The sequence below is a fragment of the Bubalus bubalis genome, chromosome 12 (genome assembly GCF_019923935.1).
Source record: "Bubalus bubalis isolate 160015118507 breed Murrah chromosome 12, NDDB_SH_1, whole genome shotgun sequence".
NCBI lineage: Eukaryota > Metazoa > Chordata > Mammalia > Artiodactyla > Bovidae > Bubalus > Bubalus bubalis.
In genome coordinates, this window is record NC_059168.1 from 73,416,170 (window position 1) to 73,442,942 (window position 26,773).

Sequence of the window (26,773 nt, forward strand, 5' to 3'; positions counted from 1 at the left end):
CTTCTGAGATTTATTAAGGGCTCAGTCTAAAAGTTGAAAACCAAATAACAGCAGTTTTAGTTAATTCCATTCGTGACCGAGTGGAGCTGTGCGCTGTCACCCTGGGTACCGTTGTGTTTAGTCCAATGTCAGGGTCCCTGTGCCGTTGCTCTCGTTGGAGCTCAGCGGGATCCTCTTTCTTACCACAGATTGCTCAAAAGTGTGCCTGTTGGCTGTATAGCTGGACTGACTTTCTTGTACTGTTTTTGCGGTGGTTTTTCCTTCAGTGTTCCATTGTTTTCTTCTTCCTGGGGAAAAAGAATACACTTTTCTCCCACTGTGTTTCATAGTGGATTTTACCTATTGTGTGTAGTCCATTGTTTGATTAAATTTATTAACCTTTTCTCTTTTAGGTTAGTGTTTTTTATTTGAATTAAAAAAAGAATCTTGCCTGCTCCAACAATGTAGTGGTTTTTTTTCCTCTGTTTTTAAGTTTTAAAGATGTCCCTTTTATATATATCTTTAATTCATCTGGAACAGATTTTTAGTGTGTAGTGTGGTGTAGAATATCCAATTCTCTTTCTCTCTTTGCATTTGAAGAACTTGTCTCAAGGCCGTTTGTTGGGTAATCTGTCATTTCCCCACTTAACTACAACGCCATCATTGTCATAAATGAAGTTTCCAAATACGTACGCCTGATTTCTGGGCTCTTTATTCTGTTCCTGTGGTCGTAATGTCTATCACTATGCCAATATCATGCTATCTTAATTACTGTAAGGGATTAAGTCATCTTCTTTTTTAGGGATGTCTTGTCTATTTTTGCCCTTTGCTCTTTCATATAAATTTGAGAATCAGCTTATTGAGTCCCTCATAAAATTTTGATCAGAGATTTATTGACTCTAAAGATCAAATTTGGGAGAACAGACATCTTTACAATATTGTCTTCCCATTCCATGAATGCATTATGTCTTCCCACTTATTTGAATATCCTTTTGTGCCATTTAGTAAAGCTGTATAATTTTTCCTCAGAAAGGTCTTGTATATGTTTAATTCTCGTGTACTTTGCATTTGTTGTTGCTGTTGCAAATGGTGCCTTTTTTTCCTACAGTTATTTTGAGATATAATTTAGATGCAATAAAATGCTCCCACTTTAAGTGTACAATTCAATGGTTTTTGGCAAATGTGTACAGTCGTGCACATGGTATCTTTTTTGAATTATGTTTCTTAACAGTCTGTTGCTGGTATATGGAAACGTACATTGCTTTTGTATTTTAATCCACTAGAGAGTCATCTTGCATAACTTGCTTGTAATTCTAGCAATTTGTACTCAGATTCTTTTGGATTTTTCTATAAATAATTATATCACCTGCAAATAATGATTGCTTTTTTTCTTCCCTCTCATTCTTTATACTTTCAAATATAAACATACTTTTTTCTTTTCATTTTATTGCCCTGGCTAGTTCCTCCAGTGCAATGTTGTATAGAAGTGGTTTGATAGGCATTCTTGCATTATTAGTAATACCAAAGCTAGTGCTTTCAGCATCCACTTTAGTATATTCTTTGATGTAGGTTTTTTGTAGAGCTGTTTATCAGATAAAAGAGGTTCCCTTTTATTCCTGTTTTGCTAAGAGTGCTTTCTTTTTGTCATGACTGATGTCAAATTTTATCAAAGACTTTCTGCATTAATATGATAGCCTGAGTTTCTTTATTCTATTAATATAGTGAATTACATTAATTTTTTTTGAATTGCATTAATTTTTTGAAAAAACCCTACATTCCTGGATTAAACATAAGTTGACCCTCCTTTTAATACACTGCTAGATTTCACTTACTAATATTTTGTTTAGATTTTTTTTCTATGTTTATGAGTTAAGTTGTCCTGTTATTTCTCTTGATTTTTTGGTTTTGTTTTTAGGATAAAATTTGGTCAGTTTGTTATCTTAGAAAGTCGAGGAGCATTCTCTTTTTTTATTTTTTTGGAAGAGCTTGTTTAAGATTGGAATTATTTGCTCCTGGTTTTTGGTAAAACTCACCAGTGCAGCTGTCTGTGCTTAAACCCTTCTTTGTGGAAAGATTTTTTAACTGTTAATTCCACTTTAAAAAGCAGTTATAAGACTATTTTCATTTTGTATTCCTTTACAAGTCATTTTGGAACATTTTATAGCTGTAGGGATTTGTCAATTCCATCTTAATTTTTTAAGTTATTGTCACAAAGTTTATAATATTTTATCAATGATATTTGTGCTAATATCTTTTTCATCCCTACTCTCACATATTTTTGTTTTTTTCCTTGAAAAATCTTGCCATAGGTTTGTCCAATCTGGTAGGCTTCCAGAAGACCACCTTTTGGTTTTTATTATTCTTTTGTTATATGTATTATATTTAATTTTTTTCATTTATTTCTTATCTTTATTATTTCTTGTGTTAAAGCTTGTTTGGGTTTATTTTGCTTCTCTTTTCCTAACTTATTTTAAGATATGGTTCACTTACTCCTGGGCTTCCCTGGTGGCTCAGATGGTAAAGAATCTGCCTGCAGTGCAGGAGACCCGGGTTCCATCCCTGTTTCAGGAAGATCCCCTGGAGACGGGAATGGCTACCCACTCCAGTTTTCTTGCCTGGAGAATTCCAAGGACAGAGAAGCCTGGTGGGCTACAGGTCATAGGGTCGTAATGAGTCGGATACGACTGAGTGACTAACACACTAGCTTACTCGTTTCAAGCCCCCCGACCCCCGCAATGTAAGCATTCAAGGCTATACATGTCTCTGAACACTCCCTGAGTAATGTCCAAATTTTGTTATGTCATTTTTTATTGTTTAGTTATAAATATTTTCTAAGTTGTTAGGATTTCTTCTTTGAGAAGTATAATGAATGTCTTAATTTCCAAATATATGAGGGTTTTCTAGTTGCCTTTTTGTTATTAATTTCTAATTTAATTTCATTTTGGTCTGAAAAATCTTTATTATTCAGTTCTGTCAAATTGTTGAGACATGCTTGTTTAGTATAAGATCAAATTTTTATTATGCTCCAAGTTATATGTATGTATATGTCCCCTCTTTCTCTGATTTCCCTCCCATCTAGGTCACGGCAGAGCTCAAATCATCCCATCCCCTGTGAATAGCAATTCTTACTGCTTGCTGAAATTTAAATTTTCCATTCATTTAGCAGATATTTATTGAGGACCTTCCAGGTACTATGCAAGGTGCAAGTGGTAGTCACACAGTACTTTGTTATATACAAATCAGTTTGAATGACAATGAGGAAACCAGTTTTATAAACATGCAGTGTTTCTAGCTGGCTTCCTGAGGAAAGAGTTACAAGTATACATAACTCAAAAGATGAGAAAGCTGTGAGGGGTGGGCTGCTATACATTTAGAATTGTGATCAGGAAAAGGAAAAGGTTGCTGTTTTGCATGAAGGTAAGAATGAGGGTAGCTCCTGCATTTAAAAGCTTAAAGTCAGTAAAATATTTATTTGGACAAGATTATGATTATTTTAATCATTGTTTTACTGTATTAATTTAGAAGAGTCCTGTTTTGGACGAAGAATAAGACCATTTTCTTGCACTTCAGGTGTCTTTACACATTGTAGGTATTATTTTCAAACAGTTAGATTGTTTATATTTGTTTTACTCCTAATCAGTCATCCTGGTTTGAATGAATGCTGTCTTCCAAGGGGGTTGAGAGTTGGGAATAGGATCTAAGGGACTGGATGACCAGTATACTTGAACCTTTCCCTTGGCCACTAATTAAACATTTTGCAAGTATATTCACACTTTATAGTTATTTCTTACATAGCATGCTTATTTGCTCACAATTTTTGAGAGAGAGGGGACATGTTAGAATGCATGTATCTCTATTTCTCCTTCTCAGAGTAGAAAATAAAGTGTCTTACTGAAGTTTTAGTTTAAAATGGTCAGATTTTTTTCTGTATGTTTTCTGGCTTTCATTTTATATTTAAAATTAATGTTCTCACTTCAAAATTATAAAAATACCTGTCAGTAAATTTCTTATTTCTGTATTTTTTTCCTTTTTTGATGTTGCTGCCATGAGATATTTTGCTAGGAATTTAAGTTTATTTTTTTCAAAACAGAGAACCATTTGTTCCACCCCTATTATTTTCCTGTTGACTCTGTTGCAATTTTAATTGTGCCTTCCTTTTGACAATTGATACTCACCTTGAAATCTCTGAGAAATAAAATTTGTATAAATCACACATTGGTCCTAATATATACAGTAATTCTCTAACAGGATGTCTTTCCCTTATGGCCTGTCTTTATCTTGTTGATAGGTTAAGAAAGGGTTTTGTGAAGAATAACATTTACAGTGAAGCCTGAAAGATAAATAGAGATTAGGTACATGGAAGGCAGAGGGAGGAGCATTTCCAGCAGAGGGGAAGCAGGAGAACAGCGAGCAAGAGGAAGGCTACAGAGGCAGGCAAAGGCCCCCTGAGATTTGGGACATTACCCCAGATTGAAGGGTTTTGTTTTTTCATGGACCAGCTGAGAGATGATGCTGGTTTGAATTGTCATGGTAGTAATGGAGATGGAGAAAAGTTTGTAAACATTAAAAAAAAAAACAACTTAGGTTTTACCATTAAATGCCGAGAAATAAAATGAAAACTCCAGTGGAAATTTGGGACAGAAATTGAGATTAAGTTTATTTTAATGTTAATTGCATATGTTTCATTGTTGGCATAGGAGAGAGATTCTCAGATGATCACAAATTTGAGATTCAAGATTGGATATTTATTGAGCACCCAGTGTTCCGAGCTCTTTGTTCGCCTCTTTCATGTACTTTTCTTCATTTAACCCTCACGGCAGCCTTTGCACCGCATATGGCATTAACCTGTTACATATAAGTAAACAGAATCAGAGAGGTTGTGTGCCCTGCCCGAGATCACACAACGTCAAAGTGCTGGAGTTGAGACCAAAGTCTGGTGCCCTCTAACTCCTTGCCTACTCTTTCCTAGTTTTCTAACATGCTGACCCAGTAAGAAATTGTTACTGTAGAAACATGGTAATCGAACCATTGTTTGAACCCCGTGGTTAGGTTTAGAATCAAGAAAGAACATTGAGTAGCTGTAACTTGGTTGCTTGGAAAATAGGAGGGAGGCAGTGTAATGTGACAGAAGGAAAACTAGACTAAAACGCAAGAGACATCAATTTGCTTTTCTGTAAAGTGGTGATAATACAACTCATCTTAATTATCTCAGGATATTGTTTAAGGATAATGTGTCTGAAAGTGCTTCTAAGAGGTTAGGATGCTGTAAATACTGTATTCTAAACTTTCAGAATAAAGTAGGTCCTGTCATAAAAATGTGCATTCCACAAAGACTGGAGCAGTCTTCTTTGTTCTTCACTGAGTTCTCAGTGCCTAAAATAGTACCTGGAACATGGTAGGTGTTTAAAATGCATTGAATTACTGAGTGACACTAAACATCTTTGCCTTGCCCCTTCTGTTTTTCCTTCAGTAAATAGCATAGGTCACATACCTGCAGTTCCCAAGACTTCCACTAGATGTCAGGCTTATTTCCTCAGTGGGGCCATTGTATTTCTTTTCTGGCGAGTTGAGAATATTAAGTAAACAAGATTTTTCAAATAAATCTCAAACAATTTATTTATCATTAGCGCAGTAGCAAGTTTCCTTCTAAGTCTTTGAGAGAAATTAGTTGTTTCTTTTGGTCAGAACATTTTTGTGAAACTTCTAGTCCTTGATGTCTCTGATAAACTTCGTGCTAGCCTAATTCAAGCAGTTGGCTGATGCTTAGCATCTAATTATCTAACCACATAATTCTTATATCTAATTTCTTTAATTAGTAGTTCATCACCATTACATTTGAGTTTGTGGTTATTTGTTTCTGAGAGAAAGCAAAACTTCTGATGTTGGCTTGGTAGGTTTGTTCCTCTAAATTCCAGCAGGGAAGGGCAGGACTGGTTTCCCACTGGATAACCTGTGACTAATCTATTGTCTTAAACAGCAGTCGGCAGACTACAGCCCACAGGCTAAATCTAGCCTGTCATCTGTTTTTGTACGGCCCATGTTTTTTTAAGAATTTTTAAAAAATATTTTTGAATGAATAGTTGAAGAGAAATAAAAAGAAGAATATTTTGTGAAAGTTATATGAAATTCAAATTTCAGTGTCCATAAATAAACTTTTATTGGGACACAGCCATGCTAATTCATTTTATTGTTGTTGTTTAGTTGTTAAATCATGTCCAACTCTTTTCAACCCCATGAACTGTATGTAGCCTGCCAGGCTGCTCTGTCCATACATTTCCCAATCAAGAATACTGGAGTGGGTTGCCATTTCCTTCTCCACGGGATCCTCCTGACCCAGGGGTCAAACCCACGTCTCCTGCGCCTTCTGGATTGGCAGGCGGATTCTTTACCACTGAGCCACCAGGGAAGCCCACTGATTCATTTACGAATTGTCTATGGCTGCTTCCAGCCTACAGTGGCAAAATTGAGTCTCTGTGACTGAAATTGTATGACCCTCAAAGCCTAAAAATACCTTTTATCTGGCTCTGCACAGAAAAAATTGCCAACTGCTACTCTTAAAGGAGTTGATAAAAACTGAAAATTTAGGGCAGTTTGTGCTTCTTGTTTTTCTTTTTTTCTGCAGGCTCATTATATTCTTTGGTTTGATGGTCCAGGTTTTTTTTTTCCCACCCAAGTGTAAAGGTTAATTTGGTAACGTCTTCTGTTAAAGCATTTGGATAGTTTGTTACCTAGAAACCAGTCTACCTTTTTACTGTTTCTTGCTATCTATATATATAAATATGTAGCATGTTTGAACAGCTAAACCAACCAGTTTTTTCTACACCCTTTATCAAAACAGAATTAACCTAGACAATTAAAAAAACTGCTAGATTTTAATTAAAATAACACTTTAATATGGCTCTTAATTGTCCTATTTTAACCCCTCTTCTGTTTAATACTGACTTAGTCTATATATATGAGCATTCAGTTCAATTCAGTTCAGTCACTCAGTCGTGTCCAACTCTTTGCGACCCCATGAATCGCAGCACACCAGGCCTCCCTGTCCATCACCAACTCCCAGAGTTCACTCAGACTCACGTCCATCGAGTCGGTGATGCCATCCAGCCATCTCATCCTCTGTCGTCCCCTTCTCCTCCTGCCCCCAATCCCTCCCAGCATCAGAGTCTTTTCCAATGAGTCAACTCTTCGCATGAGGTGGCCAAAGTACTGGAGTTTCAGCTTTAGCGTCATTCCTTCCAAAGAAATCCCAGGGCTGATCTCCTTCAGAATGGACTGGTTGGATCTCCTTGCAGTCCAAGGGACTCTCAAGAGTCTTCTCCAACACCACACTTCAAAAGCATCCATTCTTTGGCGCTCAGCTTTCTTCATAGTCCAACTCTCACATCCATACATTACCTTGATTTAATCAAGCCTGTCCCCTCTGTTGTTTTTCTATATATAGTTTATTCTTATATTGAATCTATACTTGTATTCATATACAGGTCATAGCTTATTTTTTTGTTGTCATTTTTTGTTTTTTTGAAGTTTGACAATTATGCATCAAACATCTGGTGCTTTCAGTGTTTGCAAACTTTTTAGTATAATGTGAAAGTTCTGCCAGTTTTGTTCTTATTCATAATGACTTTAAGTAGATTAGTAGAAATTCACCAGACCAGGGATAATGTAAGACTATCTGTAACCCTATGAAAAAAACAAGTCTAACTTCTTATTTATGTTGTTTAGTTTTAAGCACATATTTCTGACACATCTTTTACAATGATGGATGAATTTGGAATTGAAATGACTTTTGTGACAGGAGTGCTTCTGGCTAACTGTCCTGTGCCGAACCAAATGCTTCAGTCTTTGCAACTTTTTTTATGAGCCAAATTTCATTTTTTTCAATGAGAGTTATTAACTGCCTTTGCTATATTCCAAAATAAGTTATAGAATTTATGATATTGATAAGTGATCTGGATTGAAACCACTTTCTTCCACAAGTATTTGCTGAATGTGAATTATGAGTGGGGCTCTGTGCTTGGTGCTGGGGAGAGTCTTATTTGGAGAAACTGGCAAGAGGTTGCTTTATAGATTCTTAGGTGAATCTGATGTTCTGGTCACTTGAAAGGAATATCATCAGATCATTCTGGGTATCTTGGTCTCCTGAGGCTGAACCTATTTGGAAGGTTTTAATTTTGAGCTGTTTCCAACATGCAAGTCGTATACTTTGACTCTTAGATCATAGTTCATCTGGTATTAATTCTATCTTGCATTTTGCTGTAATGATTTGGAAAAAAAATCTAGGCATGGTGATGTAATCTGCTCATAAGTGGGCCATCAGACACCTAAAATTTCAGGTCTATCTAATTTGACCTTTTCAGAAAAGAAAAAGCTGGTTTTTATTCTATTTAGATAGCCTAGAATGTGAAGGCTCTTATGGTTCTCAGGTCACAGCTCATCTGACACTAATTCTGCCTTGCATTTTGCTGGGATGAGTTTGAAAGCCACGCAGCTGAGGAACACCAGATTCTCTTAGCCCCTTGAGCTTCGCTCAGTTCTGGTTTTGGTGTTGTCTGTTTGGCTCCATTTCAGGCTAAACGTCCCAGAGTATCTTTCTCTTCTGGGCTTTGGGTCGCTGGCCCTGGAAGTGTCTCTCTCCAGAGAAGAAAGAGGGAGCACAGAGAGCACTGGTACCAAAGGTCATGTGTCATGTCAGATAGTCCCGGAAATAGGAAAAAGTGCTTGCCTGAGCCTCAGTGTGTGTGTGTGTGTCTGTGTGTGTGTGTGTCTGTGTGTCTGTGTGTGTTTTGGGGACGGAAAGTCTTGCATATACTCACAAACCCACACATGTGAGTATATATGTGTACTTCCTGTGTGTGTTTGATAGACAGGGATGGTCACATGAACAGCAAGTATGGTGATTGATTATGATGCAGTAAGGAGAAATAGCTTTATTTAATACAGCAATACTCAAGGTTTAATCCTACGAGGATAATCACTTATAAGTGGTTGTGACTTTGACCTGCTCAGTGTCACCCATCCCTTGGGATTTTTCTCACTCTGTTTACCATTGTACTGCCATAAAATCCTCTGTTTTTAAACTCTAACATTGCCCAAGCACAGTTCATCAGTTTTCTTTTTTTCATTATGGTAAAATATAGGTAACATAAAATTTACCATCTTAACTGCTTTTCAATGCACAGCTCAGTAGTGTTAACTATATTTACATTATTATGAAGCAGATCTCCAGAACTTTCTCAACTTGCAAATCTGAAACAACATATCCATTAAACATCAACTCCTCTTTTATCAAGAGCCCCTGGATTCTGTGAATTTGAGTACCTTAGATATCTGGATACCTCATAGAATTAGAATCATATTTGCCTTTGTGTGACTGTCTTATTTCACGTAGCATGACATCCTCATGGTTCATGCATGTTGTAACATGTGTCAGGATTTCCTTCCTTTTTAAGGCTGAATAATGTTCCATTGTGTGTAAATATCAAATTTTGTTTGTTCATTCCTTTGGCAACAGATATTTAGGTTTCTTCTACCTTTTGGCTGTTCTGATTAATGCTGTGAAGATGGGTGTATAAATTTGTCTTTGAGACCCTGCTTTCAGTTCTTTGGGTTATATATCCAGAGGTGGGATTGCCAGATGATATGGTAATTCCGTGTTTAATTTTTGAGGAGCTTCCATACTGTTTTCCACAGTAGTTGCACCATTTTACAATCCCATGAACAAAATATGAGGGTTCCAATTTCTCCACATCCTTATCCACACTTCTTATTTTTTGGGTAGTTTTTTTTTTTTTAAAGTTAGCCTATGGATGGAGGAGCCTGGTAGGCTGCAGTCCATGGGGTCGCTAAGAGTCAGACATGACTGAGCAACTTCTCTAACTTTTCACTTTCATTCACTGGAGAAGGAAATGGCAACCCACTCCAGTGTTCTTGCCTGGAGAATCCCAGGGACAGGGGAGCCTGGTGGGCTGCCGTCTGTAGGGTCGCACAGAGTCGGACACGACTGAAGCAACTTAGCAGCAGCAGCAGCAACAATGGGTATGAGGTAATAGAATATTGTGGTTTTGATTTGTTTTTTTTTTTTTTAACAATTTTATTGAGGTATAATTTACATGTCATGAAAGTCACCCACTGTGACAGTTAAATGATTTTTAGTAAATGGATATAGTTTTGCACCCATCACCACCATCCAGTTGTAGAACATTTTCATGATCTGAAAACGTTTGCTTACACCCATTTGTAGTCAATCCCAGCTGCCACCTGTAGCCCCAAGGTAGCCACTGATATACTTCCTGTTTATACAGTTTGCCTTTTCTAGAAGTTTTATATGAACAGAATCATATGTAGTTTTCTGTCTCTGGTTTCTTTCACTTAACATAATATTTTTGAGGCTTATCCATATTGTAGCAAGTATCAGTGTTTATACATTTTCAGTATAAACTGAAATATTCCATTATATTATGAATGTGCCATGTTCGTTTATCCTTTCACCTGCTGATGGATGCTTGGCTCATTTACAGTTTTTGACTCTCGTGAATAATCCTGCTCTGAACATCTGTGTCTTTGTGTGGACATATGTTTTCATATGTCTCTTGGGTAGGTACCTAGGAGTAGAATTGCGGGGTCATAGAGGGTAAGCATGTGTTTAACATTTTAAGAAACTGCTGAACTGGTTTTGAAAGTGGCTGTACCTGTTACAGCCCCGCCAGCAGATCTGAGAGCTCCAGTGTCTCCACAGTCTTACCAGCGCACTGGGTACATTGTCAGTCTTTTGAACTTAAAGCCATCCTAGGCAGTGAGTTGTGGTACCTTATTGTGGTTTTAATTTGCATTTCCCCAATGACTAAAGATGTTGAACACCTTTTCATGTACTAATAAACCGTTCATATATTTTCTTTCTAAAATTATCTATTTATATCTTTCACCATTTAAAAAGGTGATTTAAATAATCTTTTTTTAGGGGAGTTTTAGATTTACAGAAGTGTAGCTAAGATAGGATGAGTTCCCATACACCCTGGGCACAGTTCCTGTTAGCATTTTACAAATGAACCAATATTGATATTATTATTATTAATTGAATTGCATGCTTTATTGGGATTTCATTAGTCTTTTTTTTCCTAATGACCTTTTTCTGTTCCAGGTTTCCATCCAGGGTACCATTACATTTATTCCCCATGCCTCCTTAGGCTTCTCTGGTCTGTGACAGTTTCTCTCACTCATTTAATAACTGGTTGGTTGTTGTCTTCTTAGAAGTTTCAGAGTTCCTTGGAGAAGGAAATGGCAACCCACTCCAGTACTCTTGCCAGGAAAATTCCATGGATGGAGGAGCCTGGGAGGCTACAGTCCATGGGATCGCAAAGAGTCGGACATGACTGAGCAACTTTACTGGCACTAGGCTGCTGCTGCTGCTAAGTTGGTTCAGTCGTGTCCGACTCTGTGCGACCCCATAGACGGCAGCCCACCAGGCTCCCCCGTCCCTGGGATTCTCCAGGCAAGAATTCACTGTCTCCAGCAAATAAGTGTATCTTGAATTAAAATAAATAAATAAATAACCAGAGTTCCTTATATATACTGGACACAAGTTCTCTGTCAGATATATAATCTGCAGGTAATTTTTTCCAGTCTGTCTTATCTTTTCATTTCCTTAACAATCTTTTGAAAAGCAAACATTTTCATTTTAAGGGAGGCCACTTTATCAATTTTTTTCTTTTATGGATTATTCTTCTGTCATATCTAGGAAACCTTTGCCTAACCCAGGAACACAATGATTTTCTCATATGCTTTCATCTAGAAGTTTTGTAGTTTCAGTTCAGTTCAGTTTAGTCGCTCAGTTGTGTCCAACTCCTTGCGACCCCCTGAATCACAGCATGCCAGGCCTCCCTATCCATCACCAACTCCCGGAATCCACTCAAACTCATGTCCATCGAGTCAGTGATGCCATCTCATCCTCTGTTGTCCCCTTCTCCTCCTGCCCCCAATCCCTCCCAGCATCAGGTACTTTTCCAATGAATCAATTCTTCGCATGAGGTGCCAAAGTAGTGGAGTTTCAGCTTTAGCATCAGTCCTTCCAGTGAACACACAGGACTGATCTCCTTTAGGATGGACTGGTTGGATCTCCTTGCAGTCCAAGGGACTCTCAAGAGTCTTCTCCAACACCACAGTTCAAAAGCATCAATTCTTTGGTGCTCAGCTTTCTTCACAGTCCAACTCTCACATCCATACATGACCACTGGAAAAACCATAGCCTTGACCAGACAGACCTTTGTTGGCAAAGTTATGTCTCTGCTTTTTAATATGCTACCTAGGTTGGTCATAACTTTCCTTCCAAGGAGTAAGCATCTTTTCATGGCAGCAGTCACCATCTGCAGTGATTTTGGAGCCTCAAAAAATAAAGTCTGACACTGTTTCCACTGTTTCCCCATCTATTTCCCATGAAATGATGGGACTAGATGCCATGATTTTCGTTTTCTGAATGTTGAGCTTTAAGCCAACAACCCTACATTTCAGTCTGTAATCCATTTTTGTGTTAATTTTGAAATAATTTTTGTGTATGATTTAAGGTAAATCCCGTTTTTGCATGTGAACTTAATTATCATTTAATTAGGTAATTATATGAGTGCTATTTGTGGAAAGGCTGTCCTTTGCATCTTTGTCAAAATCAGTTCACTCTAAATTTAAGGATTTATTTCTAGACCCTCAGTTCTATTTCATTATATCTGTTTTTATGCCAGTACTACTTGATCTTGAATGCTGTAACTTAATAGTGAGTTTTGATTTAGGATAGTGTAAATTGTCCTCTTTTTCAAAATTATTTTGGCAGTTGTTCAGTTCAGTCGCTCAGTCATGTCTGACTCTTTGCGACCCCATGAATCACAGCATGCCAGGCCTCCCTGTCCATCACCAACTCCTGGAGTCTACTCAAACTCAGGTCCATTGAGTCGGTGATGCCATCCAGCCATCTCATCCTCTGTCATCCCCTTCTCCTCCTGCCCCCAATCCCTCCCAGCATCAGAGTCTTTTCCAATGAGTCAACTCTTCTCATGAGGTGGCCAAAGTACTGGAGTTTCAGCTTTAGCATCAGTCCTTCCAGTGAACACACAGGACTGATCTCCTTCAGAATGGACTGGTTGGACCTCCTTGAAGTCCAAGGGACTCTCAAGAGTCTTCTCCAACACCACAGTTCAAAAGCATCAATGCTTCGGCACTCAGCTTTCTTCACAGTCCAACTCTCACATCCATACATGACCACAGGAAAAACCATAGCCTTGACTAGACGGACCTTTGTTTGCAAAATAATGTCTCTGCAATTGTAGATCCTTTTAAATTTCAGGGTACAACTGTCATTTTTAACCAAAAATCCTGCTGAGATTTTGTTAGGGAGTCCATTAAATCTGTAGATCAGTTTTCTTCCTCTGTTTCCCTTCTCCCCGTACTTACCCCTCTTCTCCGTAGTCCTTTATTTGTTGGTTGGTAGGTTTTTTGGGGGTTTTTTTGTTGTCTTCTGTGTTTGCTTTTGAGTGGCTAATCTTGTCTAGAGCACACTCACTTTATATGTTTAACAAATCCTTAACAGTGCCCACAACCATCGGTATAGTCCCTTTGGTTCAATTCACTTTTACCTCCTGATTTAATGCTACTGTTAATGAAAAATCCTTTTGAGATTGTTTTTTTAAACATGAGTCTTTTGTGTAAGTATTTAGTACAAATCACCTGTTTCTGAAAGGGTATTAGATGTTTGTAAAGAAAATTCAGAACTCTAAGTATCTATGAATTGGTTTCTTATTATACCTGTTCTATAATGTGGGCTTCCCTTGTGGCTCAGCTGGTAAAGAATCCACCTGCAATGCAGGAGACCTGGGTTTGATCCCTGGGTTGGAAAGATCCCCTGGAGAAGGGAAAGGCTACCCACTCCTGTATTGTGGCCTGGAGAATCCCATAGACTGTATGTGTATAGTCCATGGGGTGACAAAGAGCTGGACACGACTGAGTGGCTTTCACTTTCACTTTGCACAGTGTAACCCAGTTCTTGTTTGTTTGTCCTTGTCTCTTCAGTGACTTCCCATGACACTTAAAAGCGAAAGTCTCTCCAGTAGTCTACAAGGTCCCATAAGCTCTGGCTCCTGGCAGCCTCCTTGACTTCATTTCCAACCACTTTCCCGTTGGGCTCTGTACTTTTTTCTTACTCTGGTTTTGTTGTTCCTTGAAAACGACACGTATGTTCCTGACATACTTTGCAGCTGCTGTTTTGTTTGCCCAGAGTGCTCCTCGTCCTGATGTTCACATGCCTCATTCCTTTACTTCATTCAGATCTCTCCTTAAGTGTGAGCTCCTCAGAGAGACTCATCCTGACTGTCTCTACAGTACCACTACCATCACTCTCTCCCGTTGCCTCGTTCTAGTTCCCTCGTGGCACGGTTATGTGACATTACACGTTTTTGTATCTGTTTATAATCTATACTCCACTAGATGGTAAGCCCTTTGAAAACAAAAGCTTTATTTTGTTTCCTGCCGTATCTCCAGGGTATAGAATGGGCCTGGCAAATAGCAGACCTTAAATAGCTATTTGTGGAATGAACAAATGCATGTGTATATGCTCACAACTTACTAATAGCAGTGATCTTCATGAAGCATTCAGGCTATACAAGAAATTATATCAGTATGTGAGGATGAGGCAGGTCTTTTTCTTGTGTTTTTACAGAGCTAGAGCTAATAATATCAATATTTTGGGGTTGGAAGCCATAATCCTCCAATTCATTATGATTACTAAGAAATCCTTGAAGAGTAATCATTCTTATTAATACTGGGGAAATCTGCTTTTCTTTGAGATTCACATCTCCCCTAGCTAAACCTGGGGTACACTTGTAGCATAATTTCTTGCAGATTTTGAGCCTCAGAAGTTTATTTCCCTGAGTTGAATTTCTTAATAGAATGTATATACTGTGATCTGGTTGCAGTTGAGGATAATTTGAATGTTTCTTAGGTCCTTTATAGGTCTTGTTCACTTTTGACTACTGTCTGTGTTTAGCACCTATTAAATTAGCCCTTTACCATTCTCCTTAAACCTCAATTCTTTGTACAGGGTTGATAAATCAATCTTCTTGAATATGCCTTTGTCATATTACTTCCGTATTTTAAAATCTACAAAACTCCACTGCCTATAGATTTAAGGCGGCACTCCTCAAGCTGGAATTCAAGGCCCTGTGTAATCGGGACCCACCTTACTTTTGAATCTTATCTTCTACTGTGGAATTTTGCAGGATAAAACCTCCACTTTGGCCAGGCCTCCTTCCCAAGCCACAAGGGAAGTAGGCCTCCTTCCTACTCTTTAAAACTTTTATCTTTCTCCATATCTCTGAGCTGGCTCAGGATGTCCTAGCCCAATAACCCCTTTTCCTGAATGCCCTTCTTGCCCCTTCCATACTTTCCACACTTTATATATCCATGGGCCAAACTTGAATTCTGCTCCATTCTTGAAACCTTTGAACCACAGAGGCAGCTAACTCATATGAATCTCTTCTTTCCTTACTTAGGTTCTTTTTCTTTTAACATGATCTTTTATTGAGGTATAGTTGATTTACAATATTAGTTTCAGGTGTATGACATGGTAACGGTTTAGTCACTAAGTCATGTCTGTCTCTTTGTGACCCTCTGGACTGTGGCCCACCAGGCTAACTCTGTCCATGGGATTTCCCAGGCAGGAATACTGGAGTGGGCTGCCATTTCCTTCTCCAGGCTTATTTAGGGTCTTTTAGCTCTTGTTTTTTTGTGTGTGTGTAATTTTGTTTTGCCTTTTTGTTTTCTATCTTTTGTGCTATTTTAGTTTCCCAATCAAGTGTTGAACCCGTGCATTGGAAGCCCAGAGTCTTAACCACTGGGCCTCCAGGAAATTCCCAGCTTTTGTCATTTTATTAGTCATTTGGGCACACAGTAAAGTGCTCTCTCCTTTAAGGATTTCTTGAGTATATATTGAACCCGGATTTCTTGAAGATCATAAACACCTCCTTTACACCATCAACTTCTTAAGGTCTAGGATTGTATACCCTTAGTACCCGGCATATTCCAGTGTTGGGGGGACTAACTCTACTGATATGTTGTGCTTCTGGAGTACAGGGCCCAGTTGTGAATTAAAATTAAATTAGGTTAAATTTGAGAAGTTTCTTGTCTCTCTCTGATTCAGGGTCACATTGTCAGACCTTACTTGTTTATCTGACATGACTTTGATATGATCTTACTGAAACTTTGGAAGGCAATTAAAGTTTACTCAGATTGTAAAAATCTGTAATTTTTTATTAGCTTTTGGAGAGAGGTTCTTATTTTACCACTTAAAATAATCTTAGAGATCAAGATAAGGTTAAAGTAAGACATGTTCTCTTTGGTTAAAAGGACCTTTCTTTTAACCCTCATCAAAATGTCTACAAACAATAAATGCTGGAGAGGGTGTGGAGAAAAGGAACGTGCTTGTACTGTTGGTGGAAATGTAAATTGATACAGCCACTATGGAAGACAGTATGGAGATTCCTTAAAAAACTAGGAATAAAACCACCATATGACCCAGCAATCCCACTCCTAGGCATACACCTTGAGGAAACCAAAATTGAAAGAGAAACATGTATCCCATTGTTCATTACAGCACTATTTACAATAGCTAGAACATAGAAGCAACCTAGATTGAATGGATAAAGAAATTGTGGTACATATACACAATGGAATATTATTCAGCCATAAAAAGGAATGCATTTGAGTTAGTTCTAATGAGGTGGATGAGCCTAGAACCTATTATAGAGAGTGAAGTGAGTCAGAAAGAGAAAGATAAATACCATATTCTATACACATATATACAGAATCTAGAAAAATGGTACTGAAGAATTAATTTATGGGGCAGCAGTGGAGAAACAGACATAGAGAATAGACTTATGGACATGGGGAGAGGGGAGGAGAGGGTAAGATGTATGGAAAGAGCAACATGGAAACTTACGTTACCATATGTAAAATAGCCATCGGGAATTTGCTGTATGTCTCAGGGAACTCAAACAGGGCCTCTGTATCAACCTAGAGGGGTGGGATGGGGAGGGAGATGGGAGGGAGTTTCAAAAGGGAGGGGATATATGTATACCTATGGCTGATTCATATTCAAAAAGGGGGGAATATATGTATACCTATGGCTGAGTCACAGAGAAGGCAATGGCAACCCACTCCAGTACTCTTGCCTGGAAAATCCCATGGACGGAGGAGCCTGGTAGGCTGCAGTCCATGGGGTCGCTGAGAGTCGGACACGACTGAGCGACTTCACTTTCACTCTTCACTTTCTTACCTGGAGAATCCCAGGGACGGGGGAGCCTGGTGGGCTGCCATCTTTGGGGTCGCACAGAGTTGGACACGACTGAAGTGACTTAGCAGCAGCAGCAGCATGGCTGATTCGTGTTGAGGTTTGACAGAGAACAGCAAAATTCTGTAAAGAAATTATCCTTCAATAAAAAATAAATAAACTTGAAAAAAAGAATGAGAGAAGTGACCTCATTATAGATTCTACATAATTAAAAAGATATCCATAATATTTCCTTCATCACTTTATAAAGAAATTCAACAGCTTAGATGAAATGGAAAAATTTTCTGAGAGACAAAACCTGCCAAATTTCATTCAACCTTCATAATCCTGTATCTTTTATAGAATTGATCATTAAGAAACCATCCTTCAAAGAAAACTCCAGGCCTGTATCATTTCACTGGTGAATTATACCAAAGTTTTAAGAAGAAACACCAGCTGTACACAAATTCTTAGAAATGAAAAGGAGAGACTACTTCTCAACTCATTGAGATCATCACTACCTGATTCTATAACTAGACAAAAATATTACAGGAAAAGAAAACCACAGTCTATATGTCATTATTACATATTTAAATCCTGAGCACAATTTTAATGAAGCAAATGCAACCATACATCATGATTAAGTGGAGTTTATCCTAGGACTACCAGCTAATTTAATCTTCAAATAGCAATCAATATAATTCAGAGTAATATCATTTAAAATTATATAATCATTTCAGTAAATGAAGAAAAATCACTGGAGAAAATCCATCATTCATTCCTAATAAGAATTTTCTGAAAATGAGGAATAAAAGAAAACATCTTCACCATGAATGACTTCTAGGAAAGACCTACGATAACATTGTCCTTAATGGCAAATGTCTGAATGCTTTGCTCATTTATATAAGAAATAAGACAGATGTGTCTACATTTACCACTTAAACATTGTACTCAATGTTCTTGCTTCCAGGACAGTACAGCAAAATATAAAGCAAGAAAAAGTAAAAAAGAAAAAAAAAAAAAAAGACCTTTCTTTTTTTGTCTCACTTATTTTTTCCCTTTTGGATAATTTAATGGGATCATTTTAAGGGTAAAATTGAATACATTGTCTCCAAACCTGAATTTAAGAAAATATTCTGTTAATTTGTATTGAAGATTCTTTGTCATTGGTTTTTTGCTTTTTTAGTAGAATTCTTTTTGGAATGTAAGTGACTTCTTTATTCTCTTTAGCCATTTCTTCCAAGCTGTCACCACCTCATGTTTAATTCTGTATAAGCCCAGCTGTTATTTTTCACTCATTTCCTGTGTCCAGTTTATTACAGGAAAAACATTCTTGTTAAGAGCTTCTCCATAGATTATTTTGAAATGAATATTTAGTGTCTTCATTTTGAGAAATTGATTAAACTACCATTGATGTTATCTGTCTTTAAATCTAGAACTGATATAACATGTAGGGATACAATTGTTGCTGGCACATTGGATTGTGGGGTGTGAGAGGAAGAGAGGAGTCAATTTGGCCTGAATGATTGGAGGGCTGGACATGGGGATACCTATAGGTGAACAAGTTTGAATAGAATGAGAGCTCCATTTGGACATGTTGAGGTTTATGTGACACCAAATAGGGATGTCAAATTGGCAGTTTATCTAAGTCTTGAGGACATTCATGAGTTTGTTGGTTTTCTTTTTGTTGTTGTTTTTTAATATCTTTTCCTTCCCTCCCTCCCTCCCTTCTTTGCAATAGAGAAGAAAAAACATGTAAGGGTCAAACCCTGATACTAGTTTCTTACTTCTTTAGATGATTCAGTTAATTGATTTTTAAAAAATTCTTTAAAAAACATCTCCAAGTACATGAGACTTTGGGGAATATATTTTGATGCTTTCTGATATTATTGAGTTTTGGTCAGAGGTAGTATCCTATATGATATTGATCCTCAGGGAAAGTTATTTCATGTAGACATCTGAACAATTTTTCTAAACATCCTCTGTGTGCTTAAAAAAGATTCTCAGGTTAGTACTGAGTACAGTGCTCCCCCATATTCCCATTAGATCAAGCTTATTAATTATGTGTGTAGAAAAGATTAAATTTAATTTAAAAGTAAAAATGTACTAAGTGGTGATTATAGATGAAATGCCAGCTGGCTTAATATTATGGGAGAAGCTTGTGGTACATTTTCCATTGAGAACATTAGACACAGAGGAGTTATTTATAAACACTTGGGACAGAATGACCATGATGTATTCTGGAGTATTGTGTGATGACTCAGAGAACCTTTAGTGATGATGAAAACACTGATGTCAGAGATGTATTTAAAGAGTTTGGATTAAATTGAGTCATCAAAATGAAGCAAAGTTATATTTGTAATTTATTGTGATCTTAAAATGTTAAAAGTGGCAGTGGAAGAGGGCGAGAAATAGGAAAGTAGGAGAAGTGGCAGTAAGCTTTTGATATTTTTCTCTTTTAAAAACAGGAAAAGCAATCCCAAATGTAAGGTGATCTTTTTCCAAGGAGGATCTCCAAAACTAGCTTGAACATGCAAACCTTTAAATGGATCAAGTCAGATGTCTTGTTGCTCTGGGTGCCCTGCAGTAAGTTACAAGTGAAAAAGTACTGGTGGGTCCAACATCTTTGAAATGAAAAATACTCTCGACCCCTTATAACACATCATCAAAGTTACTTTCAGCTCCCTGTCTACAATAGCATCCTTTAGCTTCCTGTGACTACATATATTCGTCATTTCCCCCAACATTTGTATGGGAATAGAGGAGAAAGGCTTCCCTGGTGGCTCAGATGGTAAAGCGTCTGTCTGCAATGCGGGAGACCCGGGTTTAATCCCTGGGTTGGGAAGATCCCCTGAAGAAGGAAATGGCAGCCCACTCCGGTACTTTTGCCTGGAAAATCCCATGGATGGAGGAGCCTGGTAGGCTACAGTCCATGGAGTCGCAAAGAGTCAGACATGACTGAGCAATTTCACTTTCACTTTGACTTTCAGAGGAGAAACAGTGAAGACCTTGAGTGGACAAACTGTAAGAGTACCATTATCAACTGTACTTCTCCTCTGGGGATTCCAGCAAACCATGCACACAGAGGTATGGGATGTGAAGTAGAGCTCATGGTGTTGACATAGACACCAGTTAGAAAGCTACCTAAGAAACCTTCATGGTCTGTTATTTTCAAAACCAGTAATATCAGATATTAATTAGGGATTTCTGTGTAATTGGAGAGAGTAATGGATAATTTATCCATATCTCTGAACCTTCAAACATAAAGCAAACTAATCTACTTTGAAAAAGGTTTGTAGTAAGTTTGAAATCAGGAAGTATGTATCCTGTTTGTTCATCCAAAAGTATGTTTTTTTGGAAGATTATTTTGGCTATTCTTTCTTGTATTTCTGTATGAACCCTGTGCACACGCATGCACTCAGTTATGTTGGACTCTTTTCGACCCATGGACTGTAGCCCACCAGGCTCCTCTGTTCATGGAATTTTCTCAGGCAAGAACACTGGAGCCAGTTGCCATTTCCTTCTGTGAGGGATCTTCTCGACCCAGAGATCAAACCTGCATCTCTTGCATCTTCTGCATTGGCAGGCGGGTTCTTTACCAGCTGAGCCACAACTTGTCCATTTCTACAAAAAAGAGAGCTGTGGTTTTGATAGGGATTGTGTTGAATCTGTCAGTCAATTTGGGGAAAATTACTGTCTTCACAGTGTTAAGTCTTCCAGTCTATGAACTTGGAATGTTTTTCCATCTTCTTTAATTTCTTTCAACGATGTTTTATAGTTTTCAGTGTATAGGTTTTGCATTTCTTTGATTAAATTTGTTCCTGAGTATTTTATTCTTTTGCATGCTATTATTAGTGAAATTATTTTCTTGATTTCATTTTCAGATTGTTCACTGCTACTATATAGAAACAGAATTGACTTTTTATATTGACTTTCCTTAGAGCTGGTTTGTTAGCTCTAATAGTTGTTTTAGAGAGAGATAGCTAATAAACCATCACATCAGCTAAGTCCCATCATTACTTCATGGCAAATAGATGGGGAAACAGTGGAAACAGTGGCTGACTTTATTTTTTGGGCTCCAAAATCACTGCAGATGGTGATTGCAGCCATGAAATTTTTTAAAAGATGCTTACACCTTAGAAGGAAGTTATGACCAACCTAGACAGCAAATTAAAAAGCAGAGACATGACTTTGTCCACAAAGGTCTTTCTAATCAAGGCTATGGTTTTTCCAGTGGTCGTGTATGGATGTGAGAGTAGGACTATAAAGAAAGCTGAGCACAGAAGAATTGATGCTTTTGAACTGTGGTGTTGGAGAAGACTCTTGAGAGTCCCTTGGACTGCAAGGAGATCCAATCAGTCCATCCTAAAGGAGATCAGTCCTGTGTGTTCATTGGAAGGACTGATGTTGAAGCTGAAACTCCAATACTTCGGCCACCTGATGTGAAGAGCCGACTCATTTGAAAAGACCCTGATGCTGGGAAAGATTGAGGGCAGGGGGAGAAGGGAAGGACAGAGGATGAGACGGTTGGATGACATCACCAACTCAGTGGTCATGAGTTTGGGTAAACTCCAGGAGTTGGTGATGGACAGGGAGGCCTGGCGTGCTGCGGTTCATGGGATTGCAAAGAGTTGGACACGACTGAGCGACTGAACTGAACTGAACTGAATAGTTTTTTGGGGGGTAAATTCTTTAAGGTTTTCTATATATGAGATCATGTCATCTGCAAATAGAGATAGTTTTACTTTTTCTTTTACAGTTCAGATCTTTTCATTTCTTTTTCTTGTCTAGTTGTTGTGGCACACCTTCACTATTGAATGATAATTTGGGTTTAAAATCTAGCCGAGAAATGTTTTCCCTTCATCCTTTGAAGATACCGTTCCTCTATTGTCTTGTAACCAGTTTTGATCGCAATCTGACTCTCCTTCCTTTTTATTGAATCTCTCATATTTCTCTAGTCACTTTTACAGTTTTTTTTAAATGACATGGGTAATCTGACGTTCCACTCTAATTTACCTGGATTAAAAACTTTTTTAAGAAGTTTATTTCTATTTGTTTTACTACTCAGAATTCTTACTCTCTAGAGGCTCATGTCTTTCTTTGAGTCTGAAAAATTCTCAGCCATTTTCTGTGTTAGAGACTATTGCCTCTCCTCCATTCCCTCTGGTCTCTCTGGAACTCAGAGTACAGACTTTAAAACTGAATTTAGCTCTCATGTTTCCTTCTTCTTTTTTTTTTAGTGCATTTGTTTGTGGCTGCACTGGGTCTTTGCTGCTGTGCATGGGCTTTCTCTAGTTGCAGTGAGCGGGGTCTACTCTCTAGTTGAGGTCTGTGGCTTCTCTTGTTGCGGAGCATGGACTCTAGGGCACCACGGGCTCAGTAGTTGTAGCACACAGGCTTAGTTGCCCCACAGCATGTGGGATCTTCCCAGACCAGGAATCAAACCCATGTCCTGTACATTGGCAAGCAGATTCTTTACCACTGCACCACCAGGAAAGTTCAGCTCTCATCTTCCTTGACTTGAAAAAAAAAGGTACTTTAGCTGTATTCAGGCTTATGTTCAGCCTATCTGTGCATTTTTTTTTAAATCAGTAATTATGATTTTCATTTTTTAAAATGAGGATATTAAATGTACTCGTTTTAAAGACCTTTTTTAGTTGCTCTGTTTTGTCTGTTTTTTTTTGGGGGGGGGGGGTGCAGTGTGGGAGCAGGTTTTGATTAAGTTCTTCCAACCTCCTCAGAGGTGGCCTGCAGTCCTGTGTGTGGCTGGTGGCAGTTTAGCACAGCCTTGCTCACCACAGTGGCTTCTTGTTTATTTTCTTCCTTGGGTGATGTGTCTTCATTTTTTTTTTTTTTTTTTTAGATTTAAGGAAAATTTCCCTTTTTAAAAAAATTTTGATTCCAGCTATACATGCATCAATTAACTTTTATGTCTTTAAATCATTTTTCTTTGGTACAGAAGGGTGAGCTCCCAACATGTGCTCAGTCTACCAATTTGAACCAGAAATCCCTAGACTACACCTTCCGCTGCTTTATAATTCACTGTCATAGCACTGTCTCCAAAGGTCTCCGTATGGCCTTTTCAGCAGAGACTTTGATACACATTTAATGAGTGGCGTGTGGTTCTTTATTCCCCTGGAAAACTCCCTAATGTATTAGGGCATTTAAAATTACCTTCAGATTCTCTTGGCCCAGAAATTAAATACCAAGGCTGATTTAACAGGCAGAGTTATCTGATGCATTTAGTACATATGAGAAAGACTCCTGTTTTCCTATACCCAGGTAAATGCCTGAGAACATTATTTACTCATCATTACTCCTCCCACTCAAGAATTTTAACCATCCCAAATGGCCTGTTAGCTATCCTTCTTTGACTTCCTTAGCTGGACATCTTTTCCATTTGAATTCAGTTCAGATGAGCCTTTCACCAATTTGTACTTCTGGATTTAGCTAACACATTGTTTCAAGTAGATTGGAATGAAAAATAGAATCATAAAATCATAAAAATAAGTTCATTATTGAAAAATGTTGGTTGTTCACCCACTATGACTTCCCTGGTGGCTCAGATGGTAAAGCGTCTGCCTACAATGCAGGAGACCTGGGTTCAATCCCTGGATTGGGAAGATCTCCTGGAGAAGGAAATGGCAACCCACTCCAGTACTCTTGCCTGGAAAATCCCATGGATGGAGGAGCCTGGTAGGCTACAGTCCATGGGGTCGCAAAGAGTCAGACATGACTGCACAACTTCACTTTCACTTTCTTTCTTTCATCCACTATGTGCCAGTCATATGTGAGGTACGCAGTGTGAACAAAGAGGTGGAATAAACCCCTGAGGCCAGCCCTCAGAAGTTTACAGCCTCTTGAGTGAGGCCGGACAAAAAGTAAAGGCTGAAGAGTAATTGCGAACCGCGACAAGGACTCTACAAGAAGAGAACAGGATACTGTGAGTACAGAAGAGGCTTCTCTTTTAAATTTTGTGATCAGAAAAGGGGTTTTCAATTTTTTTAGAACAACATTGAAGGCTTCCCTGGTGGCTCAACAGTAAAGAATCCACCTGCCAATGCATTAGACACGGGTTTGACTCCTGATCTGGGAAGATCCCACATGCCACAGAGCCTGTGCTCTAGAGCCCAGGAGCCGTGCCTACTGAGCACATCTGCCGCAGCTACTGAAAGCTTTGCATGCTAGAGCCGGTGCTCCACAGCGAGAGAAGCCGCTGCAGTGAGAAGCCTTCGCACCGCAACTAGAGAGCAGCCCCAGCTTGCCACAACTGGAGGAAAGCCCTCGCAGGAGTGAAGACCCAACACAGCCCAAAATACATACATAAATAAATTTCTTAAAATTATTCTTTAAAAAAGGAAAGTCACATGAAGAGAAAATTAAAAGGAAAAAAAATCAACATTGGGACATTTTGTTTATATGAACTCCCATGGAGAACAGAAGTGGACCTGCTGATATTGAAATGAGTGAGTGAGTGGAAAGTCACTCAGTCATGTCCGACTCTTTGTGACCCCATGGACTGTATAGTCCATGGAATTCTCTAGGCCAGAATACTGGAGTGGTAGCCTTTCCCTTCTCCAGGGGATCTTCCCAACCCAGGGATTGAACCTGGGTCTCCCACATTGCAGGCAGATTCTTTACCAGCTGAACCACAAGAGAACCCAAAGAATCTTGGATTGGGTAGCCTATCCCTTCTCCAGTGAATCTTCCCGATGCAGGAATTGAACTGGTGTCTCCAGCATTGCAGGAGGATTCTTTACCAACTGAGGTGTCAGGGATGAGGTTGACACCTAATCCCCCTGCTCTCCTCATTGGTTTACTGAAGCACCTCATGGAATCCTTTGATGCCCAGGGAACACATGTGAAAACCACTGTTGTAGAACCAGCCTCCTTCATTTCACAGACTGATTAGCTGAGGCCCAAAGGGCTGTATAGTCCAGAGTCAGAGGGGTCACTTCTGCTTAGTACCAGAACTGGATGCTGAACCCGGTTCTCCCACACTTGTGTTCTTTCCACTGTCTGCTGCCTCTTCTTCCCCTTTGTTGTGTTTTTATTATAAAACGAAGGCATTTCCGTCTGTGGTATTCTGTAATCCCTTTTCTCCCTCCTGAAATTAATTTTATCCATTGTTGTTCACACTGCCCTTCACTTTCTGTGCTCTCATGCCCCTTGTTTGTCCTCACAACTCACAGCTTTGAAAGGTGTTTTCCATCGCTGTTTTGTTTTTATTATATTTCTATGCCAAGCATTTGAACACTTGGATTTATTTTTTTCTTTAGAATTTTATTATTGATATCAAAATGTTGATGTTAACCGGCTCATGGTCTGGTTTGTTGGGTTGCCTTTTCTCGCCTCTTCATTCATCTCAAATGATAGAGTTCTTTCCGAGGCACCTAGGTTGTTAGTCTGGCTTTCATTCTGACTTACTCTGTTTTTAGTGTAAATCCTTGAGTATCTTTTACAGTTTTGTCTTACTTTTGTTTTACTGTGGCAGAAAAGTTCAGGGCCTGTGTTTGAATGAAGTAGCATATTTGTCCAGAACACCTAGGAAGTTTAGGGAAGTCATGAAAATGAAGATGGGTTAGGAGACTTAGGCTGTAGTGTCTGGGTAGTGAATATAGAGAGGAAAATATTTGTCCTAACTTGGGAGACTAGTAGAGGCTTGATGATCTATGGCTGAATGGTATGAGAGCTATGCTTGGGGAAGTAATTTTAACCATGAGAAATCCATTGAGCAACAGCTTAAAAGTTCTCTGGACACTGGTGAACCAATAGGAAAACCTTTACAATATTTGAGTTACACTAACCAAATGCATGCTGAAAGGTGATAATGCCAGTGGAGATGGAGACCAGGAACAGATAGATTTATGAGCTGTTGAGCAGATGAAGTAGAAAAAGAGGCCGCAGGATGACCGTGAGTGTCAGGGACATGCTCATCATGTGAGCGCCCTGCTGGAGGTGTGCCTGACAGCCCACTGCTCAGCCCTTCTCTTTCAGCTGCCCTCTGATGATACGCCTTTATGAAGTAAAGAGCTCTTTGGATCTCAGGGGTAGGTAGACACCATGGTTCTGCTTTTTTTTTTCTCTTTCTGCTTATGTTTCCATGAATTCCTCTTCAACAAAACAAAACAAAATTAAGCCTTGCTAGTTCTTCCTACCTCCCAATTGCTACCTACCTAGATGGCTTGGCAGACACACTACTGCCAGCTGCTTTCTTATCAAGCAGTTGGCAATTAGGAGAGGCCTTAAGAAAAGAGGTAGGGGGGTGCTCCTTAATATCCCCATCAGAATGGAATCGTCGACTGCGTTAATTAGGTCACTGGTTTGCAGCAGAACTTGGATGCTGTTGCGGAGGGGTGTATTTCATGTTGAAGCATCTGAGGAGTGGTGCCTGCTCTTGCAGTGCATCTGCCTTCCTGTAACAGGCTGCATTCAACTGCTTGATGGACTTGCTGACAGAGTGCAGACGTGTGCTCGCCTTCTAATGAATTG

General features: G+C 38.7%; 1 protein-coding gene across 16 annotated transcripts in view; it reads left to right on the plus strand.

Moving 5' to 3' along the window:
- Positions 1-26,773, plus strand: part of DTNB (dystrobrevin beta) — a 244,784-nt gene that overhangs the window by 128,198 nt on the left and 89,813 nt on the right. Inside the window, exon 9 of one of the 16 annotated variants that reach the window (XM_044926171.2) lies at positions 19,750-19,825. The exons of the other annotated variants lie outside the window; for them this stretch is intronic. Within the exon in view, the coding sequence (XP_044782106.1) occupies positions 19,750-19,810 (61 nt within the window). The 3' untranslated portion in view covers positions 19,811-19,825. Of the gene's footprint in view, positions 1-19,749; positions 19,826-26,773 lie in introns of those variants that run through there. 16 annotated transcript variants of the gene reach the window in all.